The sequence below is a fragment of the Chiloscyllium punctatum genome, chromosome 9, assembly GCF_047496795.1.
Source record: "Chiloscyllium punctatum isolate Juve2018m chromosome 9, sChiPun1.3, whole genome shotgun sequence".
NCBI classification, from domain to species: Eukaryota; Metazoa; Chordata; class Chondrichthyes; order Orectolobiformes; family Hemiscylliidae; genus Chiloscyllium; species Chiloscyllium punctatum.
The window spans coordinates 2,699,697-2,713,139 of record NC_092747.1 but is presented as its reverse complement, the minus strand read 5'-3'; the positions used below and the strand labels follow the sequence as shown (position 1 = coordinate 2,713,139).

Sequence of the window (13,443 nt, the reverse complement as noted above, 5' to 3'; positions counted from 1 at the left end):
GTTTCTATGAAATCCTTATTCTTCTAATCTCGAGAGATGGTCTATTCTCCAAAATCTCTCCTCACAGGACACTCTCACCATCTCAGTCTGGTGAATCTCCTCTGCACCCCCCCCATGGTAAGTCTATCTCTCTTTAAGCAGGATGACCAAACCTTCCCACAGTCCTCCAGGTGCAACCCTGCCTGGGTTCAGTCAGACAATGACTGTAGAAAGGTCACAAATATCCTTCAACAACAGATTCCAGTAGTTTCTGTCTTCCTGTGTTCAGGCCAACAGGTCTGCAGGTTCCCAGTGTCTCTCCCCATCCTTTCTTAAACAAGGCTGTGACATTTCTAACCTTGCACTTGAGAGACACGAGGTACTCGACTAGAGCTGGGGTGGGGGGGGGGGTGCGGGGGGGGCGGGTGGGGTGGGGGGGGGAGGCATCACCTGGAAATATCGGGGAGCAGATTTCAGCCTCAGCTGAGGAGGAACTTCTTCACACAAAGGGTCGTGAAACTGGGGAATTCCCTGCCCAGTTCAGACTACCTCGCTGAATGTTTTTAAAGCTCAGATAGATAGAGTTTTGAACAGTTAAGGAATTAAGGATTATGGTAAGTGGAGCTGAGGGCACCAAAAGATCAGCCATGATCTTATTGAATGGCGGAGCAGGCTCGATGGGCTGAATGGCCTCCTCCTGCTCCTGGCCTTCACAATCTTACGACGATTTCACAGAATGAAGTGACTGTTGGCAGGTGGTTAGTTCAGAATTCTCTGAACCCACGTGCGCCTGGGATTTATCGATTTTCAGTCCCATTAATTTTATCCAAGGTGACCTTTTTACTAATATTCAATCCCATCTTTATTTTTACCATGTTGAGAATTTAATTATTTCAGAGAGAGCATTTGGGACATCCTCAGTGATGATAGCCACAATGTATTTATTTAGCTTTTTTATTATTACAGTTGTATTTTATAAACTCTCCCATCTCCATCTGTAATGGGCTGGCATTTATCTGATTATTATTCATTCCCTGGACGTGGGTGTCACTGGCTGGGCCCAGCATTTATTGCTCGTCCCTAGTTACCCCTTGAGAAGGTGGGGGTGAGCTGCTTTCTTGAACCGCTGCAGTCCATGTGCTGTAGGTAAACCCACAGTGTCCTTAGGGAGGGGAACTTGTAGGGCGTTGGGATCCCACGTACCTGCAGACCTTGTTCTCCTAGATAGAAGTGGTACAGCACCACAACACTGACCCTCTGACAGTGCAGTACTCCCTCAGCACTGACCCTCTGACAGTGCAGTACTCCCTCAGCACTGACCCTCTGACAGTGCAGCACTCCCTCAGCACTGACCCTCTGACAGTGCAGCACTCCCTCAGCACTGACCCTCTGACAGTGCAGCACTCCCTCAGCACTGACCCTCCAACAGTGCAGCACTCCCTCAGCACTGACCCTCCGACAGTGCAGCACTCCCTCAGCACTGACCCTCCGACAGTGCAGCACTCCCTCAGCACTGACCCTCCGACAGTGCAGCACTCCCTCAGCACTGACCCTCCGACAGTGCAGCACTCCCTCAGCACTGACCCTCTGACAGTGCAGCACTCCCTCAGCACTGACCCTCCCACAGTGCGATACTCCCTCAGTACTGACCCTCCGACAGTGCGGCACTCCCTCAGTACTGACCCTCCAACAGTGCAGCACTCCCTCAGCACTGACCCTCTGACAGTGCAGCACTCCCTTAGTACTGACCCTATGACAGTGCAGCACTCCCTCAGCACTGACCCTCCGACAGTGCGGCACTCCCTCAGCACTGACCCTCCGACAGTGCAGCACTCCCTTAGTACTGACCCTATGACAGTGTAGCACTCCCTCAGCACTGACCCTCTGACAGTGCGGCACTCCCTCAGCACTGACCCTCCAACAGTGCAGCACTCCCTCAGTACTGACCCTCCAACAGTGCAGCACTCCCTCAGCACTGACCCTCCGACAGTGCAGCACTCCCTTAGTACTGACCCTATGACAGTGCAGCATTCCCTCAGCACTGACCCTCCAACAGTGCGGCACTCCCTCAAGTACTGACCCTACAACAGTGCGGCACTCCCTCAGCCCTGACCCTCCAACAGTGCAGCACTCCCTCAGCACTGACCCTCTGACAGTGCGGCACTCCCTCAGCACTGACCCTCCGACAGTGCGGCACTCCCTCAGCACTGACCCTCCGACAGTGCGGCACTCCCTCAGTACTGACCCTACGACAGTGTGGCACTCCCTCAGCACTGACCCTCCGACAGTGCTGCACTCTTTCAGCACTGACCCTCTGACAATGCGGCCCTCCCTCAGCACTGACCCTCTGACAGTGCGGCACTCCCTCAGTACTGACCCTCTCACAGTGCGACACTCCCTCATCACTAACCCTCCAACAGTATTGTGCTCCCTCAGCACTGACCCTCCGACAGTGCTGCACTCTTTCAGCACTGACCCTCTGACAATGCGGCCCTCCCTCAGCACTGACCCACCAACAGAGCACACTCCCTCAGCACTGACCCTCCGACAGTGCGGCTCTCCCTCAGCACTGACCCTCCGACAGTGCGGCTCTCCCTCAGCACTGACTCTGCAACAGTGTGGTACTCCCTTAGCACTGGCCCTCTCACAGTGCGACACTCCCTCAGTACTGATCCTCTGACTATGCGGCACTCCCTCAGCACTGACCCTCCGACAGTGCAGCACTCCTTCAGCACTGGCCCACCAACAGAGCGCACTCCCTCAGCACTGACCCTCCGACAGTGTGACACTCCCTCAGGGCTGACCCTCAGACAGTGCGGAGCTCCCTCAGCATTGACCCTCCGACAGTGCGTCGCTCCCTCAGCACTGATCCTCTGACAGTGCGGCCCTCCCTCAGCAATGACCCTCAGACAGTGGGCACACTTTCAGCACTGACCCTCCGACAGTGCCCCCTCCCTCAGCATTGACCCTCCGACAATGCGGAGCTCTCTCAGCACTGACCCTCCAACAGTGCGGCTCGGTGGCACAGTGGTTAGCACTGCTGCCTCACAGCGCCAGAGACCCGGGTTCAATTCCCGCCTCAGGCGACTCTCTGTGTGGAGTTTGCACGTTCTCCCCGTGTCTGCGTGGGTTTCCTCCGGGTGCTCCGGTTTCCTCCCACAGTCCAAAGATGTGCAGGTCAGGTGGATTGGCCATGCTAAATTGCCCGTAGTGTTAGGTAAGGGGAATGGGTGGGTTACGCTTCAGCGGGGCAGTGTGGACTTGTTGGGCCGAAGGGCCTGTTTCCTCACTGTAAGTAATCTAATCTAATCTAATCTAATCTCCCTCAGTACTGACCCTCCAACAGTGCCCACTTTCTCAGCACTGACCCTCCGACAGTGCGGCACTCCCTCAGAACTGACCCTCCGACAGTGTGGCACTCCCTCACTACTGACCCTCCAACTGTGTGGCACACGCTCAGTACTGACCCTCAGTGCGGCAATCCCTCAGAACTGACCCTCCAACATTGCAGCACTCCCTCAGCACTGACCCTCCAACATTGCAGCACTCCCTCAGCACTGACCCTCCGACAGTGTGGTGCTACCTCAATACAGACCCTCTGACAGTGCGGACCTCCCTTAACCCCTACTCTGCGACAGTGCGGCCTTCCCTCAGCACTGACCCTCCGACAGTGCGGCCTTCCCTCAGCACTGACCCTCCGACAGTGCGGCCTTCCCTCAGCACTGACCCTGCGACCATGGATATGTTGCTGACAGTGCAGAGTGTGGATGTGAATTATTTTTAGGTTAATTTTTATGTGTCAGTGCTGACTTTCAGAAGGAGTGATTTATTATGCCCCAGCCTCTCCCTTCATTGCTCCAAATCCTCTGATCTAATTTAGGGAGTTCCTCCTGTCAGGTTCAAACGGGTTATGGTTCCACCATCTTGACTCTCTCTCCGTCTGGACCTCCCTTTGTCTCCATTAACTCTTTGATCAATCCCCTTCAATCCACATTCTCTAATTCTTTGTCCCCTCCCCCACCCCATTGGGGACCGTTTCTCCTTGTTCCTTCTGTCCAGACCCCTCATGAATCTGAAAACCTTGATCAAATCTCCCCTCATCCTTCTGCCCTCCAAGGAAACAATCCCAGCATCTTCAGCCTGTTGTCACTTGGTGGGTGGCTCAGTGGTTAGCACTACTGCCTCGCAGCACCAGGGTCCCAAGTTCGATTCCAGCCTCATGCGACTGTCTGTGTGGAGTTTGCACATTCTCCCCGTGTCTGCGTGGGTTTCCTTCCACAGTCCAAAGATGTGCAGGTTAGGTGAATTGGCCATACGAAATTGCCCATAGTGTTAGGTGCATTAGTCAGAGGGAAATGGGTCTGGGTGGGTGACTCTTCGGAGTGTCAGTGTGGACTGGTTGGGCCGAAGGGCCTGTTTCCACACTGTAAGGAATCTAATCTGAGCCCTCCTTTTGAACATGGCTTCACAGCTGCTACCTGACCTGCTGAGTATTTTGCAGCTTTCTCTGTGTCTCAATGCAGGTTTCCCAATGCTACCCACACACGCTGAATAAATTGAAAACAACATCCCTCTCTGTCAGTGACTCCTGTTGATTTCACTCCCCCGGCCCAGAAGCTATTTGCAGGAATGCTTTTAGTTGTGATTCATCCAGTTAGCGGAGGCACTCGATGTGTAATTAAACTGTCGTTGGACTGATGGATGGAGCTGCAGAGATATTCATAACTGATACGAGAACAATCAGTGATGTCAGAATTCTTTGTCTTTCAGTGCTCTGTACATCAGAGAAATGTTCAAAACTTCTTTGCCATTTTTCTTACTGTTTGTTTCCCAGGATCAGTGTTAAACTGAAACACTGAGAGCATGTTGGGCCCTTGGTCATTTTTCAGTGGAACATTGGGATTGATCTGGGATTGTTCAGTAGGCTTGTTTTCTGAGTGTTTCCCATTGCCCTGGTGATGTGTCAGGGCGAGGGGTAAGTGACACTGGGCAAGTCACCCTGAGCCACAGGATAATGTCATAGAGTCATAGAGATGTACAGCACGGAAACAGACCCTTCAGTCCAACCTGTCCATGCCGACCAGATATCCCAACCCAATCTAGTCCCACCTGCCAGCACCCGGCCCATATCCCTCCAAACCCTTCCTATTCATATACCCATCCAGATGCCTCTTAAATGTTGTAATTGTACCAGCCTCCACCACTTCCTCTGGCAGCTCATTCCATACACGTACCACCCTCTGTGTGAAAAAGTTACCCCTTAGGTCTCTTTTATATCTTTCCCCTCTCACCCTAAACCTATGCCCTCTAGTTCTGGACTCCCCACTTCAGGGAAAGAAAATTGTCTATTCATCTGTTCTGATGACATGGGTTAGATTCCAACATCTAGATGGGGACATTTCAATTCAGTGGAAATATGGGTTTAAAAGAATTAATAAGAACTATTGTCAATTACCAGAAAACCCATCTGGGTGACGAATGTTCCTTAAGGAGGGAAATCTGCAGTCCTTACCCAGTCCAGTCCGGGCTATTTTCCCTGGAGCATCAGATATTGAGAGGTGATCTTACAGAGGTTTAATAAATTCATGAGGGGTGGGTGATAGGATGATAGACAAAGTTTTTTACCCTTGGATAGGTAAGTCCAGAACTAAAGGGCATAGGTTTAGGATGAGAGGGGAAAGATTTAAAAGGGACCTAAGGGGCAATGTTTTCACACAGAGGGTGGTACGTGTATGGAATGAGCTGCCAGAGGATGTGTTGGAGGCTGGTACAATTACAACATTTAAGAGGCATTTGGATGGGAATATGAATAGGAAGGGTTTGGAGGGATATGGGCCGGGTGCTGGCAGGTGGGACTAGATTGGGTTGGGATATCTGGTCGGCATGGACGGGTTGGACCGAGGGGTCTGTTTCCATGCTGTACATCTCTGTGACACTCGATGTAACTCCAGACACACAGCAGTGTGGGTGACTCTTGTCTGGCCTCTGATCAATCATAGAAACAGAGGAGCTAGAAGCAGCATTGGGCCATTCGGCCCTCAAACCTGCCTTGCTATTTAATGTGGTCATGACTGATCATCATAGTTAACCCCACCCTCTCCCCCCATACTCCTTTAGCTCCAAGAGCTATACCTACCTGCTTTGTGAAAATACACAGTTTTGGCTTCAGCGGTTCTATGTGGTGTTGAACTGCAGAGTGACTGAATGAATATAAAGCGAGATGCTTCTCAGTGCCTGATGGTTTGTGTGCACTGGTCCCACTGCTATGGGCTGGTGTGCTTTAACCCGAGTGAGTTGGAGTGAATTCTTGAAGCTGGAGGTAGAGGTTGTTCAATGGGGAGTGAGCTGGCGATGTGCCTGGTGCTGAGGACAGTGGGTAGATGGTGGGCAGAGGGAGATCAGAGTCGAGAGGGTGGTGCTGGAAAAGCACAGCAGGTCAGGCAGCATGTGAAGAGCAGGAGAATCAACATTTCGGGCAAAAGCCCTGAATCAGGAATGAACATCTCCTGCTCCTCAGATGCTGCCTGACCTGCTGCGCTTTTCCAGCACTACACTCTCAGCTCTGATCTCCAGCATCTGCAGTCCTCACCGTCTCCTGGCAAAGGGAGATCAGTCTGACCAGCTCTGAGGAACAGGACATCAGAACATTGGATTCGGGAGCAGGATAAGGCCACTCTGCCCCTCGATTGTGCTGCACCATTTAACATGATGGTGGCTGACCTGATTGTGATTTCAATTCCATTTCCCTGTGTTTTCCCAGAAGCTTTCACTGGATTAACTGTCAGCACTCGGTTAATATATTCCCGGCCGAGCTTCAGAATTCCAGATTCTGACGGACAAGAAGTTCCCTCATCCATGTCTTAAAAGGGAAACTTTTTTTCTTAAACGCTGCCCCCTCCCATTCCAGGCTACCCCTCCCCACTACCTGAGGAACCCTCCCAGATTGGCAGACTCTCCAACTTTGTCCCATCCCTCAGGATCTTAAATATTTTAATAACAACATTTCATATTCTTCTAAACCCCAGTGGATTCAGTCCAACCTCCTGAACGGTTCCCCAAGTTAGACAGGAGTACCCTGAAGTCTTACTGTGACTGGCCAGGAGCTTGATTAGACTGTACCTGGAGTACTTTGTGCACTTCTGGTTCCTTTTCTCAGGAAAGATATGATTGCCATAAAGGAAATGCGATAGAGGTTCACCAGACTTGTTCCTGGGATCATGGGATTGTCCAAAGAAGAGGGGTTGGGTGAACTGGGGCCGTATTCTCCAGAGTTTCAGAGAATGAGAGGTGATTTCATTGAAACCTACAAAATACTTATCGATATGCAGGTAGCATGTTCCCCCTGGTTCGGAGTCGAGATGAGAGAGCACAGTTTAAAAATAGGGGGATGCCATTTCGGATGGCGATAAGAATTGTTTTTACCCAGAGGGTTGTGAACCTTTGCAATTCTCTATCTCTGAGAAGGATTAAGATTGAGATTGTAGACTTCTGATTCTTGGTGGGATAAAGGGTTATGGGGATGGGCTGAGTAAAACCTATTGAAGTGTTTGATCAGCCACAATGGTATTGAATGGTGGGGCAGGCTTGATGGGCTGAATGGCCAATTGCTGTTCCCATGACAAATGTGCAAAGAGAGGTCATTCTACAGCTCTGACTGTCACAGACAAAATGGGCTGAATGGCCTCATACCCCTCACAAAGATGCTTGACCTGAGGATCCTACAGCTCTGCATTGAGGTGATTTTTGATCAGTTAGTGTCTCTGCCAACTGAGTGACATAAACAAACAGACAAGGAACAGGAGCAGGCCATTCGGCCCCTCGGATCTGCTCCCCCATTCAGTAAGATTCTGCCTGATTGGGGTTTTCAGCACGTCCTGCCCATGTGGAGACTGTGGAATGATATTCCTTTCATAAAGTCATCAAGAGGTGACACTCACATGAGCAGGATAGGGACGCGATGCCCTACTGGGGAAATCACAGGCCTTTCAGTCCACAGACACAGTTAATGTCCTGGGGGCCAGGGTTCAAATCCCACTGTGTCAGATTCACACTGCACTGTCGGTGGGTCAGTGCTGAGGGAGGGCCGCACTGTCGGAGGGTCAGTGCTGAGGGAGGGCCGCACTGTTGGAGGGTCAGTGCTGAGGGAGGGCCGCACTGTCGGAGGGTCAGTGCTGAGGGAGTGTCGCACTGTCGGAGGGTCAGTGCTGAGGGAGTGCCGCACTGTCGGTGGGTCAGTGCTGAGGGAGTGCTGCCCTGTCGGAGGGTCAGTGCTGAGGGAGTGCCGCACTGTCAAGAGGGTCAGTGCTGAGGGAGTGCCGCACTGTCGGAGGGTCAGTGCTGAGGGAGTGCTGCCCTGTCGGAGGGTCAGTGCTGAAGGAGTGCCGCACTGTCAGAGGGTCAGTGCTGAGGGAGTGCTGCACTGTTGGAGGGTCAGTGCTGAGGGAGTGCTGCACTGTTGGAGAGTCAGTGCTGAGGGGATACTGCACTGTTGGAGGGTCAGTGCTGAGGGAGTGCTGCCCTGTTGGAGGGTCAGTGCTGAGGGAGTGCCGCACTGTCGGAGGGTCAGTGCTGAGGGAGTGCTGCCCTGTCGGAGGGTCAGTGCTGAGGGAGTGCCGCACTGTCGGAGGGTCAGTGCTGAGGGAGTGCCGCACTGTCGGAGGGTCAGTGCTGAGGGAGTGCTGCCCTGTCGGAGGGTCAGTGCTGAAGGAGTGCCGCACTGTCAGAGGGTCAGTGCTGAGGGAGTGCTGCCCTGTCGGAGGGTCAGTGCTGAGCGAGTGCCGCACTGTCGGAGGGTCAGTGCTGAGGTAGTGCCGCACTGTCAGAGGATCAGTGCTGAGGGAGTGGGCACTGTTGGAGGGTCAGTGCTGAGGGAGTGCCGCACTGTCAGAGGGTCAGTGCTGAGGGAGTGCTGCCCTGTCGGAGGGTCAGTGCTGAGGGAGTGCTGCCCTGTCGGAGGGTCAGTGTTGATTAAGTGATGGACTATGTGTAACTGGGATGTGGAGCAACATCTTCACTGAGAGGGGGTGAATGTTTCCGATGACCTCTTGCTGTGAAAGCTCAGTCCTTCAACGTTAATAAGCCTAAGGTGGATGTGTTTCAGTCTGATACTTTAGTTTGATGTGGATTGATTTATTCCTGTCACATGTACACAGGCAGATTGTCTTGTACGAGTGCGTCAGAGTGGCCAAGTGAGGAAAACAGTATTTCGCTGTTGAGAAGGTGCAGAGAGGGATCAGAATGAACATATAAGAGGGCCATTCAAAACTCTGATAACAACAGGGGAGGAGTCGTTCTTGCCTCGGTTTGTCCCTGTATTCAGAGTTTCATATCTTCAGCCCGACAGAAGTGGGTGGGACAGAGTGTAACAGCTCTTTAATTCGGTTGGCTGCTTTACTAAACCAGAGGGAAGTACAGATGAGGTCGATATGGGTTTCAGGTGGCAATGTGGTGTTCATGTTGGCATTCTGCCATCATCTGGATCAGCACAGCAGTCTCAAGGGGCTGAATGGTCTCTGGTCCCAGGTTCCTGGAGCAATGATTGAGGAAGAGTTGGTCAATGGGGAAAGTAGCACTATGCCTGGGATCTTGCTGTGCTTGCAGTTGGTTTCTGCAAGTGAGGGTCCAGGTCAGGGTTGGGTTCATGGGGTAGCTGCAGGAGCTGGGAGGTAGTGGGTTTGGTGTTTGATGGTGAATTATCCCATTGGGCTGAGGAGACTCTGTTAGCTTCCTATCACTGTCTTCTGTTTAGAATGAGCTATTTGATTCCTGGTCCTTGTCTGTCTTTGCAGACCTTGATTACACCGTCCGAATCCTGCTCTACTCGATCATCTTCCTCCTGAGTGTTTTTGGCAATACGATGGTTATTTTGGTGCTGATTCTCAACAAGAGATTGCGGACAGTCACCAACTCCTTCCTGCTCTCACTGGCCCTGAGTGACCTGATGGTGGCTGTTTTCTGTATGCCATTCACTCTCATCCCCAACCTGCTGGGAGACTTCATCTTTGGGCAGGCCATGTGTAAGATCACCGCGTATTTCATGGGTAAGCCACAGCTCACCTCTCAACCTGAGTGTGGGAGCAGGAATATAGACTTATCAGGGACTCACAGGGAATGTGTTTCTGTGTGTGTGTGTCTGTGTGCTCTGTGTGTGTGTCTGTGTCTGTGTATGTCAGTTTGTATGCATCTCTCTGTGTCACTGTGTTTGTGTGTGTGTGTGCTCTGTGTGTATGCCTCTGTGTGTCTGTCTATGTCTGTGTGTGTGTGTGTCTGTGTGCGTGTCTCTGTGTGTATGTTTGTGTGTCTGTGTGCTCTGTGTGTGTGTGCTATGTGTGTCTCTGTGTGTATGTGTGTCTGTCTGTGTGCTCTGTGTGTGTGTGTGCGCTGTGTGTGTCTGTGTCTGTGTGCTGTGTGTGTGCTCTGTGTGTCTGTGTGCATGTCTGTGTGTGTGCTCTGTGTGTCTGTGTATCTCTGTATGTATATGTCTGTGTCTGTGTGCTCTGTGTCTCTGTATGTATGTATGTGTGTCTGTGTGCATGTCTGTGTGTGTGCGCTGTGTGTCTGTGTATCTCTGTATGTATATGTCTGTCTGTGTGCTCTGTGTGTCTCTGTATGTATGTATGTGTGTGTGTGTGCATGTCTGTGTGTGTGCTCTGTGTGTCTGTGTATCTCTGTATGTATGTATGTGTGTCTGTCTATGTCTGAGTGTGTGCTCTGTGTGTGTGTGTGTTTGTGTGTGTGTGTGTGCTCTGTGTGTGTATGAGTGAGTGTGTGTGTGTGCTCTGTGTGTGTGTGTGAGTGTGTGCTCTGTGTGTGTGTGTGTGCTCTGTGTGTGTGTGAGTGTGCTCTGTGTGTGTGTGCTCTGTGTGTGTATGAGTGAGTGTGTGTGTGTGTGCTCTATTTGTGTGTGCTCTGTGTGTGTGTGTGCGTGCTCTGTGTGTGTGTGTGAGTGTGTGCTCTGTGTGTGTGTGTGTGCTCTGTGTGTGTGTGTGTGCTCTATTTGTGTGTGCTCTGTGTGTGTGAGTGTGCGTGTGTGTGTGTGAGTGTGTGTGAGTGTGCTCTGTGTGTGTGTGTGTGTGTGTGTGAGTGTGTGTGAGTGTGTGCTGACATGACGGTCAGATTGAAACCTTGCTTACTGGATCATATTTTGTTTGCCTTTATATTAATGTGCTGGTCCCTCTCTGAAGCACAAATACACAACGCTACGAATGTGTTTTTCACAATAAAACAGAATTTTATTTCACAAAACAAATGAAGATTAAAAAAACAAACCATTTACATATAAATGAATTTGAAATATTTTGAAACAGTTGGCAGAACAAAATCATCTAACCAACACCATCACTCTACAATATTCAAATACCCGAGAGATACCTTCCCTATCATATCTATCGGATTAATTCATGGTTTCTTTCAATTCCTGGTCTTGAGAGCTTGATATCCTCTTCTTTGATTGTTCACACAACCAAATTTAACCTTTACACACTCAAATAAAAACATTGTGCTGGAAAAGCTCAGCAGGTCTAGCAACATATGTGGAGAGAGATCAAAGTCAACGTATCCGGTTGAGTGACCCTTCCTCAGAGCTTAAACCTTCTTAGCTTCAAATAACTTTTTCATGGTTCTAACCAAACACCTCTGGTCTTGAATTTATAACTCAAACTCTTTCACTGAGTTGATCAATTGTTCTGAACTAACTGCTTTCACCAGGATGGTTTGTTCTTACATCTGATCTGAGCCAGCTCCCCTGCAGACTGCCTCCAAATCTTTCCAACGTACTGATCTTACACTGAACTTCAACCAGGACTTTGGTGAACTGAACCCAACACCTTTCCAGTTTATGGGTGTCTGCCGAAGCCAAAAAAAATCAATTCCTGAATCTCCAAATGAAAAGCAAGTAAATGCTGTTCTAATGCAAACAAACTCCATCGTCACTGCAGGAACTCTCACTCTGCTTAAAAAATTGTTTCAGAAATTCTGCCGAGTTAATAGTTAAATCCCTCTGTGATTGTGTGTGTGTGTAAGTGCATCTGTGTGTGTGTGTGTCTGTGTGTGTGTAAGTGCCTGTGTGTGTGTGTGTGTGTGTGGGGAGTCTTTATGTGTGTCTCTGTATGTGTGAGTATTTGTGTCTGTGTGTATGTCTTCACCTGTGTGTGTGTGTGTCTCTATATGCGTGTGTATTTGTGTGTGTATGTCTGCGTGTGTGTGTCTGTGTTGTGTGTGTGTATCTGTCTCTGAGTGTGTGTGAGTGAGTGTAAGTGTGTGTGTGTCTCTGTGCGGGTGTGTGTCTCTGTGCGGGTGTGTGTGTGTATCTGTCTCTGAGTGTGTGTGAGTGTGAGTGTAAGTGTGTGTGTGTCTCTGTGCGGGTGTGTGTCTCTGTGAGGGGGTGTGTGTGTATCTGTCTCTGAGTGTGTGTGAGTGTAAGTGTGTGTGTCTCTGTGCGGGGGTGTGTCTCTGTGAGGGGGTGTGTCTCTGTGCGGGGTGTGTCTCTGTGAGGGGATGTGTCTCTGTGCAGGGGTGTGTCTCTGTGAGGGGGTGTGTGTGTGTGTATCTGTCTCTGAGTGTGTGTGAGTGTGAGTGTAAGTGTGTGTGTCTCTGTGCGGGTGTGTGTCTCTGTGCGGGTGTGTGTGTGTGTGTGGGTATCTGTCTCTGAGTGTGTGTGAGTGTAAGTGTGTGTGTGTCTCTGTGCGGGTGTGTGTCTCTGTGAGGGTGTGTGTGTGTGTGTGTATCTGTCTCTGAGTGTGTGTAAGTGTGTGTGTGTCTCTGTGCGGGTGTGTGTCTCTGTGAGGGTGTGTGTGTGTGTGTGTATCTGTCTCTGAGTGTGTGTGAGTGTGAGTGTAAGTGTGTGTGTGTCTCTGTGCGGGTGTGTGTCTCTGTGAGGGTGTGTGTGTGTGTGTATCTGTCTCTGAGTGTGTGTGAGTGTGAGTGTAAGTGTGTGTGTGTCTCTGTGCGGGTGTGTGTCTCTGTGCGGGTGTGTGTCTCTGTGAGGGTGTGTGTGTGTATCTGTCTCTGAGTGTGTGTGAGTGTAAGTGTGTGTGTCTCTATGCGGGGTGTGTCTCTGTGAAGGGGTGTGTCTCTGTGAGGGGGGTGTCTCTGTGAGGGGGTGTGTCTCTGTGAAGGGGGTGTGTCTCTGTGAGGGGGGTGTGTCTCTGTGAGGGGGTGTGTCTCTGTGAGGGGGGTGTGTCTCTGTGAGGGGGTGTGTCTCTGTGAAGGGGGTGTGTCTCTGTGAGGGGGGTGTCTCTGTGAGGGGGGTGTGTCTCTGTGAGGGGGGTGTCTCTGTGAGGGGGGTGTCCCTGTGAGGGGGGTGTGTCCCTGTGAGGGGGGTGTGTCCCTGTGAGGGGGGTGTGTCCCTGTGAGGGGGGTGTGTCCCTGTGAGGGGGGTGTGTCCCTGTGAGGGGGGTGTGTCTCTGTGAGGGGTGTGTCCCTGTGAGGGGGGTGTCCCTGTGAGGGGGGTGTCCCTGTGAGGGG

General features: G+C 51.1%; 1 protein-coding gene across 1 annotated transcript in view; it reads left to right on the top strand.

Moving 5' to 3' along the window:
* LOC140480975 (cholecystokinin receptor-like) overlaps positions 1-13,443 on the top strand; it is a 45,510-nt gene that overhangs the window by 13,298 nt on the left and 18,769 nt on the right. The window contains exon 2 of the mRNA XM_072576580.1: positions 9,768-10,019. Within this exon, the coding sequence (XP_072432681.1) occupies positions 9,768-10,019 (252 nt within the window). The remainder of the gene's footprint in view (positions 1-9,767; positions 10,020-13,443) is intronic.